Source organism: Pan troglodytes, chromosome 9 (genome assembly GCF_028858775.2).
Source record: "Pan troglodytes isolate AG18354 chromosome 9, NHGRI_mPanTro3-v2.0_pri, whole genome shotgun sequence".
NCBI classification, from domain to species: domain Eukaryota; kingdom Metazoa; phylum Chordata; class Mammalia; order Primates; family Hominidae; genus Pan; species Pan troglodytes.
Genome location: NC_072407.2, coordinates 37558490 through 37572982, shown reverse-complemented (window position 1 = coordinate 37572982; position 14493 = coordinate 37558490). Strand labels below are relative to the sequence as shown.

Sequence of the window (14493 nt, the reverse complement as noted above, 5' to 3'; positions counted from 1 at the left end):
CAGCCTTCTGTATTCAGGCTAAATTGTTTTATTTGCGGTTGGATCCTACATATTTAGCACTAAAAGAATCTTAATGCTCAGTTAATACTTCTCCCTCCTCCTACAAAAGGAGAATGTGAAGTCCACATGGCCCGAGTGGCTTGCTCAAGGACACACTAGGTTAGAAAATGGCAGAGCTGAGACCAGAAGAAATTTTTCCATTGCTGGGTCTGGGATATTTTGCCTCTGGTGGGAGAAATAAAGGCAGATGGATAAGCCTGAAATGGGCTGTCCCCTCTGTCTGGCAGCAATATTGAATCTGCACATTTCTATCTTGCCTCACATATACAAACTTCACTGCAGGACCCCTGAGTGGCAGGGTAGCCTCTAGGTTCTCTGTAAAGAGACTTCAGGAGTCACCTTAAGCCAGTGATTTTCCATCAAGAAGGGACCCACCCTCTGAGGCAGGAGAAGTATGTACAGTTTGCAAAAACCTATTTAATATAAGTTTAGTTGGAAAACAGATGAAAACATGTCAGGCTTTTATAATACAAACTATAGAAAAGAGAATTTGCTCCAAATCCTCTTGGCTGTTAGAAATGAGCAGAAGACAGAAAGCCTGTGATGCATGTCTGGGAGTAAAGGCTGAACAAAGCCTCACAGGTCCCTATCCCCTACCCTTTTGGTAAATTATGGGACAGGTTGGTTGGTGGCTACCCAGGGGTTCAGAAGGTGGTCACAGGTCAAAGGGAAGGCAGGATGATCATCCTAAGACCTGGTTCCAGCCCTTCCCAAGCACTAACCAACTGATCCAGCTAGCCCTAAACACAGTGATGGAAGCCACTGTTTATTCTGAACACCAACAGCAATAACAAATAAGGGTTTCATAAGTGAGTGGGTAGAGGGCTAAGTCTGAGGAGAGTCCTGAAAAAAAGACCTGGAATGGAGCTTTTGATTAAGGTTATGTTACCAAAATAGAGGCACAGCAAGACACAGATAGATTAAGAAAAGATGACACAAGAGGTTGTCAAGGACAGCCTGTGGTGAAGAGTGAATGAGTTATCATTTAATGTAAACCTTAAAGTTAATAGAAGGGAGGAATATCTCCATGTTAAAAAAAAAAACACCATTCCTTGTAAAGAAAACATGATTTTGTAAATGTTACATAAGCCACTAGCTCCAAAAATGTGTTGCTGGGTTAGCACTGTTTCTCTCTTGGGCATAAACTCTGGTGGGTTGGTTTTTTTGTTTGCCTTCTTAGCAGGTAAAATGATTTCTGCATACCGATGGCTCTGCAGCAGAGGGAAAGAAATGCAATGTTCTGCAATTTAGAAGAGTTCTTGAGCAGGCTTCATCCAGCAGGGGTGTACAGTCCTTAGTATTTTAGGCAGCAGCCCATCTGCTGCTTGCTTGGGACTGCAAGTGAGAGAGGGGATGGGAGAGGACAGAGGGGAGGTTTGGGACCAGGCTGCTTACCCAGGCACATCTTCCATGATGTGCAGGATTTTCCTCCACCCTGTTACAGGCTGACGTGTGTCCCCCCCACTTCCAATTCTTTTTTTTTTTTTTTTTTTTTTTGAGACACGGTCTCTCTGTTGCCCAGGCTGGAGTGCAGTGGCATGATCTTGACTCACTACAACCTCCGCCTCCTGGTTTCAAGTGATTCTCCTGCCTCAGCCTCCCAAGTAGCTGGGATTACAGGCACCTGCCACCAGGCCAGGCTAATTTTTTTTTGTATTTTTACTAGATATGTTGGTTAGGCTGGTTTTGAACTCCTGACCTCAAGCAATCCACCTGTCTCAGCCTCCCAAAGTTCTGGGATTACAGGGGTGAGCCACTGCACCCGGCCTGTCCCTCCAGATTCCTATTTTGAAGCCCTAACCCCAAGTACCTCAGAATGTGACTGTATTTGGAGACAGGTCCTTTAAAGAGGTAATGAAGTTAGGCCAGGCACAGCGGCTCACACCTGTAATCCCAGTACTTTGGGAGGCCAAGGCGGGCAGATCGGCTGAGGTCAGGAGTTCGAGACCAGCCTGGCCAACATGGTGAAACCCCATCTCTACTAAAAATACAAAAAAATTAGCTGGTTATGGTGGTGCGTGCCTGTAATCCCGGCTACTTGGGAGGCTGAGGCAGGAGAATCGCTTGAACCCGGGAGGTGGAGGTTGCAGTGAACCGAGACCGCGTCATTGCACTCCAGCCTGAGCCACGAGAACGAAACTCTATCTCAAAAAAAAAAAAAAAAAGGAAATGAAGTTAAAATGAGGTCATACTGGGGAGCCCTAATTCAATATGATGGTGTCCTTATAAGAAGAGATTAGGATACAGACAGACCCAGAGGGAAGGGCATGTGAAGACGCAGGGGGAAGATGACCATCTCTCAACCAAGGAGAGAGGTCTCTGAAGAAGCCAATCCTGTAACACCTTGGCTTTAGACTTCTAGTCTCCAGGATTGAGAGCAGATAAATGTCTGTTGTTGAAGCCACCCAGTCTGTGGCACTTGCTTATAGCAGTGCCAGTAGACTCATATACTTCTCCTCCTGTTCCTCTCCTTCCTGGCTAGGCTGGCCACTTTTCCTCCTACAAACATCTGTTCTTCAGCTCTCAATCCCGAAACTACTTCCTGGCTTTTGAAAAACACAAAGAAGAACTTTTTTGCTGTTCCATAAAGATCCACAGGAAAATGTCAAGGAACAAAAGAGAAAATGCCACCAAAAGAACCCCTTTCTATTTCCACACACTCTCACTGTCAAGACCTGCCAGGATTGGTCTGGGTGCATGTTGTGCCAGAGGAGAGACGCAAGTGCATGCCCGGCCTTCCTCTAACTTTAATTTGGGTTTTGTAGGGCAGTCCAAAAAGGCTTTTCATCTATAAACTGATAACCATTCACTATAAACTGATGCCCTAGACCTTCTTCGGTTAACATTGTAACTTCTGATAGGGTCACTTTTTGCAAAAGAGGACTTGAAAGCTGTTTTGAATTGTTTAGCTAATATTCATCTTCAGTGTGATGTCTTTTCTTATCTCAGCTTACCCTATTCACTTCTGGTCCTGTAGAAGTAACTTCCTGACTTATAAGACAGGAGCAAAGAAAAGTGCCAATCTTATTAATGAATGGCCTACAGTTTAAAAAAATAAATAAATCTGACAGCATGAAGAGGGGAAATTACAAAATAAGAGATTACCTGTAATTACCCAATAGTCTCTGGTTGTTTCTGATATGTCAAGGTTGGGATATTCCAGTGCTAAAACAAATAAGAAACATACCCAATTACTTTTATAGGTTTGATTTGTTTCGTTTTATTTATTTAGTTATATTTGAGATGGGATCTTGATATGTTGCCCAGGCTGTTCTTGAACTCCTGGGCTCAAGTGGTCCTTGCACCTAAGCCTCCTGAGTAGCTGGACTATAAGCATGCATTATGGCACCTGGCTTATTTGAAATTTGATTAAGGAAAACAGGTGTAAGTGACAAAATAGCAAGCGGCTAAATCCTGCTTTGTGACTCTTAGGGATCCTAGGACATATGAACCAAAACTATCTCACTGTTCAGAAAACTAAAAGACTCAATAAAGGTCCAACCTGTAGATGAAGAGTTTTCTAGGATTTGTGAGTTTCTGCCCTTTCTGTTTTTTCATCAAAATCTTCTGTTCAAACAGAACACCTTCTTTATCAAGACCCACAGCAGGAACCTGTCTTTGCTGTAGCTTTCTCTTTAAAAATCATCTGACCATCACTAACATTGTTAGGAATGATTTTCTCCTGGATGGATTTTTTCAGTGTCAAGGACTTAAGTTTAGTAGCCACATGCTTGTAACAAAAGGCCCATATTTCTTTAGAAGTATGGGGCCTACTGGAGTTGATACATGCAAAGGGATTTGTACATTGCCTGGCATATGGTTAGTGCTCAATAAATCATAGTTGTTTTCAGAAATAAAAGGATGATGGAAAATAAAGTCTTCACATGCTGACATGTGACATAATGCCATCTTTTATGACCTCATCTTTTCCCTAAAACCCAGAGTCATCTTTCCTTATTATGTGGACGTTTACAAAAGCTCGCCATTAAACAAACATTTGAAAAAAATTCTGAGTGGCTGCCATGTGCTAAGTACATTCACGCATATTATCTTGTTTATTTACAGTATCAAAAACAACTACAGGAGGAAATTATGAGACAATTTTGCTAATATGTATTAAAAAATAAACTTGCCCAGTGACCTTGTGAAATGTAAGAATGTTTAAATTTAGGAGTACAAACCTTTCCATCCTTTGGCTACCAAATAAACATTTGGATACAAAATGTAACCTGCTGCATCTTCAAAGTCTATGCCTGTTGCATGGTAATGAGGATTATGTAACTGAAACATTAGAAAAAGATGAGGCCACAAGACTACGGGGACCTCAGCAAGTGAAGTCACACCATGGACTGCAAATGAGTTATATTATGATATCTGGAGGCAGGACCGAGCCTCAAGGTCTGGGAACGTTTGCTGATGGCCTAAGTGGGAGAAAAACCATAGCAACCCAGATTGCTCAGAGATCGGTTGCCCTAGCAGGCAGAATTGTAAGCTCAGAAGGCAGGCTGCTTGGGTTCAAACCCCAAGTCCCATGGCTCACTAGCTAAGTTAGAGTGGGTATCTTGTGAAACCTCTTAGAGCTTGTTTTCTCCTCTGCAAAATGGGGCTAATTTTGCATCTGTCTTATAGGGCAGGTCTGAGGATTAAATGAGATAAGAGAAATGCAAAGGATGAAGGCACCTAGCAAGTGCTTTCTTTGATGTACACTAAACTTTTCATCAATTCTTAATCCATCACATATTTTAGCTGTCACCTTAATCCACTGCCTCCTTAATCCATATTTAGCTGTCACCTTAATCCATCACATATTTTAGCTGTCACTTTATGATAAAGGTGGTAGTATGTGGCCTGGCACTATAAATGTTTGCTAAATGGAGAAAGGCCCCAGGGGAAACACTGGGGTCCCCGTAGGCATGGCCATACTCACGTTCAGCAATGGTGAGCGGCGGATAGGTGAGGTAGAATCCCACCAGCTCAGCCGAGAGCTGGCTGAGGAGGCTGCTGGCGACGGTGCCGTTGAGGAATGTGCTCTGATTGCCCACGACGTACACCAAGGTGACTGCCTGGGAGGCATTGGACGTGCTCACAATCTGAATCAACACAGGAGAAAAGGGGAGGGAGACAGGCCAAATAAGACCAGGGTGTGTTTCATGGAGGCCATGGGAGGGGGAGGCTAAGCAGGAGTTGAGGGAAGGAATGAAAGGGGGTCGGGGAAACAGCAAGGAAGAGACAAGAGTAACCGTCATCATTTCTGATTGCTTGCTGTGTGCCAGGCAGGGTGCTAAGGGCATGTCATCTCATTTACTCCTTACCACAACCCTGGGAGATGTATCCAGTGATGACTGCCTTTCACAGATGAGGAAACCAAGGCCCAGAATGATCAAGGGACCAACCCGAGGTCACACAGCTAATAAAGGACAGACTCAGGATTTGAACCCAGGTGATTTGACTCCAGGTTCTTAATCACTGGTATGTGTATCTTTTCCTGGGCTAAATAGTCTCAGGTTACTTTTGTGATTCTGAAAATATAGAATAGAGCATTGGAATGTTACATTGAAGGAGGGCTCAACTGCTCAGATAGAGAAAGCCTGAGTCAAACTTTCAGGGAATTTGAAAGTTGAAAGGACCAGGAGCCAACAGAGCTGAAAACCAGTCTGGTCACAGGCAGAGCAACAGAACCTAATTAGAAAAGGAATTCAGAGGCCGGGCACGGTGGCTCACACCTGTAATCCCAGCACGTTGGGAGGCCGAAGTAGGCGGATCACCTGAGGTTGGGAGTTCAAGACCAGCCCGGCCAACATAGCGAAACTCTGTCTCTACTAAAAAAAATACAAAAATTAGCCGGGCATGGTGGCATGTGCCTGTAATCCCAGCTACTCAGAAGGCTGAGACAGGAGAATCGCTTGAACCCAGTAGGCAGAGGCTGCAGTCAGCCGAGATTGCACCACTGCACTGCAGCCTGGGAGACAGAGCAAGATTCTTCAAAAAAAAAAAAAAAGAAAAGAAAAAGGAATTCAGAAATACAGAATATGTTCTTTACAGAGCAATTACATTTCCTTGTGGTCTATTAATTCAACATTGAATGTGTAAAACATCCTATGAGATGGCATGGTTTTCTTTTCACATTTTGTCGAAGCTAGTTTTTCAGTTGCTGGAAAATGAAGCTTTCTGGGTCAATGTATGAACAAAAATATCCTACAGATGAGATTTGAAAAGCATCGTTAGTAGGAAGTCATTCAACTTGGTGAGGCCTTTTTTTGTGAATTTCTGTGCTGCGTGCCTTCCCTTCTCCCTCCAGATCCTCCTGCCACCCACCCTCTCTGCCCTGTCTGGTGCCCCTGGAGGCAGACCCTTGTGGACAACCCCAGTGGGCTCCACTGCCTTCGGGAGGATATGGGAGAGAGGGAGGAGGGTGAGGTCAAAGTATTGATGCTGAGGACTCCCTCCTTACGGGGTCAAAGCTCACTCCCATCAGGCAGCTGAACCTCGAACCCTGCACTCACCCCATCGGGTCCCAGCTGTTAGAGCCTTGGGTACCGTACTGCTCCTGCGGTTTGCCCAGAGCCTGCCCACTCTTCTTTCTACAAAGCCACCTTCATTTGAATGCAGCCTCCTTTTCCTGTCAGGACACTGACTAACACCCTGTCTTTCCCAGACCTTTGGGTGTTCACATATTAACATCTCTGCCACCTTCCTATTAAAAAAATTTTTTTACAGACTTTAAAAAATGATACATAATATTTATCTATATGTATGCAGTACATGTGATATTTTCTTACATGCATAGAATGTGTAATGATCAAGTCAGGGTTTTTAGGAAATCCATCACCCAGGAAACTATTGGGAAGAGCTCTTCATTTTATTTCCCACTTTTTCCCATAAGTGGAAGATTGATCAATCGATCTCTCTCTCTCTCCCCCGCCTTTTCTCTACCCCGCCCCTTCCTATTTAGAGACAGGGTCTCACTCTGTCCCGCAGACTGAAGTGCAGTGACCTTATTGTAGCTCACTGAAGCCTTGAACTCCTAGGCTTAAGCGATCTTCCCACCTCAGCCTCCTGGATAGCTGGGACTACAGGCACACGCCACCACTCCCAGCTAATTTATTTCATTTTTGTAGAAATAGGATCTCACTTTGTTGCCCAGGCTAGTCTCAAATTCCTGGGCTCAAATGATCCACCCACCCCAGCCTCCCAAAGTACTGGGATTACAATTGTGAGCCACCATAACTGGTCCCTTTTTAATTGCTTAATCCAGAGCCTATATTCCCATGACTAACAATAAACTGAATCAGTATGTCCATTCAACTCTGACTCTCTTCTTTGGAAGTATTTTTGGAATGTGGTTTAGCCTCTTCTCCAAGTCATGAATACCTATGGCTAAGCATATTCTTTCCCAAGGTACCAAAAAGAAAGGCATTTCTTTCTGAACAATTTAAAAAACTTCACCATACGGCCACCTAAAAAAATAATAACTAAAAAAAAAAAAAAACTTTTCAATCTTTATCTCTATTGTGAACATTCTATTTTTACGTCTCAACAAAACCAAATCCTGGCTGGGTGTGGTGGCTCATGCCAGTAATCCCAGCAATTTGGGAAGCCGAGGCAGATGGATCACTTGAGCCCAGGAGTTCAAGGCCAGCCTGGGCAACATGGCAAAATCCTGTCTCTACAAAAAATAGAAAAAAATTGCCAAGCATGATGTTGCATGCCTTTAGTCCCAGCTGCTTGGGAGGCTGAGGCAGGAGGATCACCTGAGCCCAGGAGTCCGAGGCTGCAGTGAGCCATGATTGTGCCACTGCACCCCAGCCTGGGAGACAAAGCCAGACCCTGCCTCTAAAACAAAATGAAACAAAAACCCAAATCCCACTGGAGCCCGAGGAAGCCTACAAAGTTTGCAATGTGGGTGCCTCTGTATATACTATACTTGACCAGTTAAGTTATAATTATTTTTTTATTGTGGTAAAACACACATATAAAATTTAACCATTTTAAGTGTATAGTTCAGTGGCATTAAGTGCATTCACACTGTTGTACAACCATCACCACCATCCATCTTTAGAACCTCTTTATCATCCCAAACAGAAACTCTATACCCACTAAACAACTCCTAATTTCTCCCTCCTCACAGCCCCTGGCAGCCACCATTCTACTTTCTAGATACCTCTTATAAGTGGAATCACTTATTAATTTGACAATTCTAGATACCTTTTATAAGAGAAATCATATAGTATTTGTCCTTTTGTGGCTGGCTTATTTCACTTAGCAAAACGTCCTCAAGGTTCATCCCTGTTGTAGCATGCATCAGAATTTCCTTTTTAAAATTTTTCTGCATTCCAATCATCCATTATTTCCTGCATTTTTAAAGGCTGAATAATATTCCATTGTATGTATATATGCCATTTGATTATCCACTCATTCATTAAGGGACACATGGGTTGCTTCCACCTTTTGGCTGTTGTGAATAATGCTACTATGAACATGGGTGTATAAATACCTGTTTGAGTCCCTACTTTTAATTCTTTTTGGTATATAATGAGAAATGAAAGTGCTGAACCATATGGTAATTCTATGTTTAGTTATTTAAGAAACCACCGTGCTGCCTTCCACGGGGGATGCACTATTTGACATTCCCACTAGCAATGCATTAGGGTTCCAATTTCTCCACATCATCACCAACACTTAGTATTTTCCATTTTTTGAGAATAGCCATCCTAATAGATGTGAATAGGTATCTCATGGTTTTGATTTGCATTTCTTTAATGATTAGTGACGCAGAGCATCTTGTCATGTGCTTAAGTCATCTGTATATCTCTTTTGGAGAAATGTCTATTCAAGTCCTTTGCTCATTTCTTAATTGGATTTTTTTGTTTGTTTTTATTATTGAGTTGTAGGTATATTCTCTATATATTCTGAATATTAACTACTTACCAGATATATGATTTGCAAATATTTTTCATTTATTCTATGAATTGCTTTTTCACTCTGCTGGTAGTGTTTTTTGATGCACAGAAGTTTTTAATTTTGATGAAGTCTAATTTGCCTACTTTTTCTTTTGTTTGCCTGTGTCATGTCCAACAAATCATTGCCAAATACTGTGTGTCATGAAGTTTTTCCCCTATGTTTTCCCATAAAAGTCCTACGGTTTTAGATATTACATTTAGATCTTTGATCCATTTGGAGTTACTTTTGGTAGATGGTGTTAAGTAAGGATCCAACTTCATTCTTTTGGGATCACATGTGAATATTCAGTTTTCCTAATGTGTTAAAAAGACTGTCCTTTCCCCATTGAATAGCCTTGGCACCTCTGTCAAAAGACATTTGACCACATACAAGAGGGTTTATTTCTGGGCTCTCTCTTCTATTCCATTTGTCTAGATGTCTGCCTTTATGCCAGCACTACATTGTTTTGATTACCACAGCTTTGTAGTAAGTTTTGAAATCAGGAAGTATGGGACCTCCAACTTCGTTCTTCCTTTTCAAGATTGCTTTTGCTACTCAAAGCCCCTTGAGATTCCATGGGAATTTTAGGGCTAATTTTTCTATTTCTGTGAAAAACAGTCACTGGGATTTTGATAGGAATTACATTAAATCTTCAGATTCCTTTGGGTAGTAACAATCAATATAAAGTCTCCCAATCCATAAGCACAGGAAGTCTTTCCATTTATTTGTTTTCTTTAATATACTAATTTTTTGTAGGTAAGAAAAGTGAGGTCATTCTTGATGTATACTTAAGACTAGCTCCAAAAATAAGAGGCCTACGGGTTCAAAGTCATGGCACTGATCCCTGAAATTCATGCCCTGTCCCCCAATAGAAGCAGTCCCTACAGGGAACACTTTCCTGTCACTCTTTAACTCTTAGATTCCTGTAGCCTCTAACCTCATCTCTTACTTACCCCTCACTCATGCCATGATTCATTTAGCTAAGAAGACCTATAGGCTGATGGAACAGAAAGCTGTTGTTTGCCTACCCAGCATCCATCCTCCCTTCTTGATAGCATCACAATTTTCCTCAGGGAACCATTTCTCCTCTTGGCTCATGTGTTATGGATGGGGCTGCCCCACCCAAGTTTCAGGAGTAGTCAGGCCTAGTTCATTGGGACATTTAACCTCCTTGGCCCAGAAAGGGCACAGTAGGTTCAATGAGAGCTAATCCCAGGAATTTTACTGGAATGACACCAGGAAAGGCACTTTGGTTCCACAAGACTGTGAGCAACAAGGATGAGACAAACCTGGGGTTGTGAGCGGCCACCCCATGGGAGCCACGGACAATGCCAGTGCAGAGCAAAGCCAACGAAGACAGGAAGAGAGAGCTTGATGAAATCAAATAATCACCTGGATACAACTGTGTCGGAATAAATAAGTGTGAACCTTTCAGTTACATGAGCCAATCACTTCCTCTTTTTGCTTAAGCTTCATCAGCTTAGATTCTGTCCCTGGCAACCAAACACGTCCTAATTGAGTCCACTGTAATCTAGTCCCTAATACCAAACCTATACAAGTTTTTAAGTCGATTTTTCAATGACTATCTGAGCAAATTAATTAAATATTTACATGGTCTTATTCTACAAAGGATTCAAGGTGCCTTACAAATTATATATTATACAATAAAAGGAAAAGTTATTAATTACAAAAACAGGCCCTGGTGAAAGACAGCCCCAAGGGAATGTTAGCATGAAGTTACCATGCATAATATAGGGGCCCTGAGGGTTACTAAATCCAGGCAACAAATTTGGCTCTGGGATTCCTGTCAGCCAAGGCAAAAATGGAAACAGGGTTAATAAAAAACAATTCATCCAATTATCCATTCATTTCAAGAGCCGTTTAAATGTTCAAGAGCATCTAAAATCTATTTAGATGTAATCTTCGAATCACCTCCTATCATCTTTTCCAAGGAAGGTTTGTTTCTTGATTTATAAAGTTTCCTCTAATGGCCCACAACTACCATACAACAACACAAGGAGGCTTCTTAAGGCCAAGGGCAGCTTATCTTGGTGTCCTTCCCAGTGCCTGATAAATAGCAGATACTCAATAAGTCTGTGCTTCCTGAATACAATTAAAGTATGCTGTGCTGCCAAGATCTAACTAGGCTCATGCACCTGTGAGGATCACAAATCCAATCAGAAAGAAAAAGAGTTCCCACAAGAGAGCTGAGTCACACTCCTTACATAAATCTTCAGTCTGTGACACATTTTTAGATCTTCGTCTAACATGAACCAAATCATAATGAGATACTTCCATCTACACTTTGGATGAATCTAGAACAGGAAAGCTGCTCACTCAAGTTAAATTGTATGCTTTCTACATCATATTGGCTTTGCTGATAATTCACTTACGCTAAATGTCCATTTTAAAACCACTGGGTCTAATTACAAAGGCTTTAGTTCAGTAGTCAAAACAGAGACATTGAAAAGAAGAGTTAATTGGGGGCTAGATGAGTATCATTAAGAAGCATCTGTCTTTAGTGGGATGATATCTACGTAACTGCAAAAAAAAAAAAAAAAATACAGCGCACCATGTGTGGTGGTTCATGCCTGTAATCCCAGCACTTTGGGAGGCCACGAAGGGAGAATTGCTTGAGCCCAGGAGTTAGAGACCAGCTTAGGCAATATATGGAGACTCCATCTCTACAAATAATTAAAAAATTTTTAAAAGGGCTGTTTAGACCATCTAAAATCCTGTCCCCCAATAAAAGCAGCCCCTACGGGGGACGCTTTCCCATCACCCTTTAACTCTTAGACTCCTGTAGCTTCTAACCTCATCTCTTACTTCCTTCTTACTCATGCCATGATTCATTTCCCAGGGATTTTCCCTGGGAAAGAATTCTGTTGTTTGACACAGGCTTCATTAAGGACCCCATTTCTACACTGCATCGACGTGAGTATGGTGTAGTGGATTGACTCAGGTCCTTCTTCCATTCTTTACCGTGTGACCTTCTGGAAGTTTCTTAGCCTCTCAGTTCTCTCTTCTGTGAAATGGGAGTAAGAATACCTCAGAAGGATGTCTTAAGTATTATGTAGGAAAATATTTGTAAAACACTTAGCACAGTTCCTGGCACATAGTAAAGACTTCAATATAAAATGCATGTGTATGTGTGTGAGTGTGTGAGTGTGTGTGTGTGTGTGTGTGTGTGTGTTGGCATGTGTCTAAACTAAGGCAACTGGAATATAAGCCAATGCATAAAATCACAGAATGGGCAAATCTTGGTGACTTAGATACTTGGAATTGATTCATTTATTCATTTTATATTAGACATTTGACATATACAGTACAGCCTAGTTCAACTTTTCAAAATAATAAATGTATTAGAAAGGCCTGAGAAAGCATCCCATGGGGAAAGAAATATAAAACCCCAAACCACAATAGGTGCACAGTGACACAGCATCCCTCCTGTCATGGCCATACCCCAGACATCCTCACCAATGTCTGAAGTACAAAGTTACATTTATACATGGTAGCTCTGAAAGGGAAGACCCAAGTCATTTCTTGCCAGACTCTGCATTGTGGTTGTCTGTCAACTACACAGCCTGAAGCACCTTCCTCCCTACCTGAATTGTCAAGTTGCTTTTGGTATTCAGGACTTTCCTCTCGGCATCCTGGAATGCCTTCTGCAGCCTCTGTTCCATTGTCTGAGCAAACTTGCAGGACTGTATGTTGTCCGCTTGGCTCACAAACTGCAGCACTAGAATGAGAGAAGTCAATCAGTGCTCACTAAAGCTCCATGTCTCAGTTCCTTGGATTTAACAGTGGTCATAATATCAAACAGCACGATTTTAGATGAGAGGAATTAGGCAAATAAATAATAAGGCCAGACAAGGTTTGCTTGTAGTTTTGAAAGTGGCTCTTAAGATGAATTATATAACACAGAAGAATTAAAAGCACGATCGAACCAGAGATTCCCTCCAACGCAAAAGATTTTATGATTTTATTTGATTGGAATATGTAGACATCTGCTCAAAGACTGACAAATCACACTCTAAGAGAGATCATGCCTTCTATTTCTTTGGAGGGAAGAAAATCATTGACCTCCGTTGCTAAGTTGATTGAGTGTTTCGATTTTAAGAGTTCCTCCACTCTTGTAGGTTACAAACTTTGCAGACCCGAAATCACCAGAGAGTTTGAAAAAAATATATTCGAAGACCTAAACTCAGAGATTCTCATTCAGTGGCATCTGGAACCCATTACTCCAAACGATAGATTTTTTTTTTTTGCATGTTCAACTATTATTAGTATCCACTGATAATATAGAAAGAAATATAAAATATAGTACCTGGAGCTCAAAAGTACTAAGTTTGTAAATTGGGAAGGAAGGCTCCTATGATAGAACATTTCTAACAAATCTAGGGTTGGAAGAGTTTAGGCTGATGTGCAAGGAACTTGGACATTTGATTAGCAGGACCCTTTGAAGACGGTTCACAGGGACTAAAAAATGACACAGCAGCTAGAATGGAGCTTTTAAACAGGTGTCCACTTGGTACTGCCCTGAACCCAAGAATGGATGAAAATCCCTTCCTTCCGAGTCACTTGCCTGTTTTTAGCTGGAAGTAGCCTGCAGGCTGGGGATTCCATGGGGAGGCAAGTACTGCCACAGACTGTAAGTGTGGGGTGTGTTGCTTCAGGTCTGCAGTGACGTTGCTGACTCCATACACACCCAGCATTTCGATCACCACAGCAGGCAAATACACCAACCTCCCTTTGGTAGCATAATAACCAACTGTGACATTATGAGAATATTCCAGAATGTCCACCTACAAAACAAATGGACCCACAAAACCCATTGTTTATTTCCACAGCACTTTAAGTTCTTCTTGGTATTTCTTAGAACCACGGCTGTTAGAAACAAGACTGGAGAATAGAATGTTCTCGTTCAACAAATATTCTTAACAATCCTATAAAGCATAATTTGGATTGGCAAGTCTCAAAATATCACAAAAAAACCAAAATATAATTTACATCAAACCTTCATGGAATAGAATTAAATCTGTATCTTTTTTATTCTTTAAGTGGCTCAGTATAATCCTGTGACCATCAATTATTATTACCAAAAAGGTAGGGAGGAGAGAGTAGTTCAAAGAGATTTTCAGTGAATGAAATGCTGGGCAAAATCACTTTCTTATATTTCTCATCATTTATGAGAACTAAAAGGTAGAAATGATAGATTAAGTGGGGGAACCTTTGGGGCACCGGTCAAGAAGTAAGTAAAGTGAATTCCTCTTTCTAGAAGCAGAGAGAAGACTTGTTCAGACTCTGTCCTTGGCTTGTAAATTGGTTCAAGACCAAGGCAGGGACGCACCAGAGAATTTCTCTGACAGCTGAATCCTAGGGGACACTGATGGTCTGAGCTCTTTCTGTCTCAACTGCAAGATTTTGAGGCTTTAGATTTTATTCTTATTTTTTCTTTTTTTCTTTCTTGGTGTTACATATTTACAGTTCAGG

At 41.6% G+C, this 14493-nt stretch overlaps 1 protein-coding gene across 5 annotated transcripts in view; it reads right to left on the bottom strand.

Annotated features, from left to right (window-relative positions):
- Positions 1–14493, bottom strand: part of KIAA1549L (KIAA1549 like) — a 298917-nt gene that overhangs the window by 109143 nt on the left and 175281 nt on the right. For all 5 annotated transcript variants that reach the window (XM_063782837.1, XM_016920649.4, XM_016920651.4 and 2 more), the window contains 4 exons: positions 13586–13805; positions 12606–12739; positions 4988–5150; positions 3166–3225 (listed from right to left, as the gene is read on the bottom strand). In XM_063782837.1, the coding sequence (XP_063638907.1) occupies positions 3166–3225; positions 4988–5150; positions 12606–12739; positions 13586–13805 (577 nt within the window). The remainder of the gene's footprint in view (positions 1–3165; positions 3226–4987; positions 5151–12605; positions 12740–13585; positions 13806–14493) is intronic.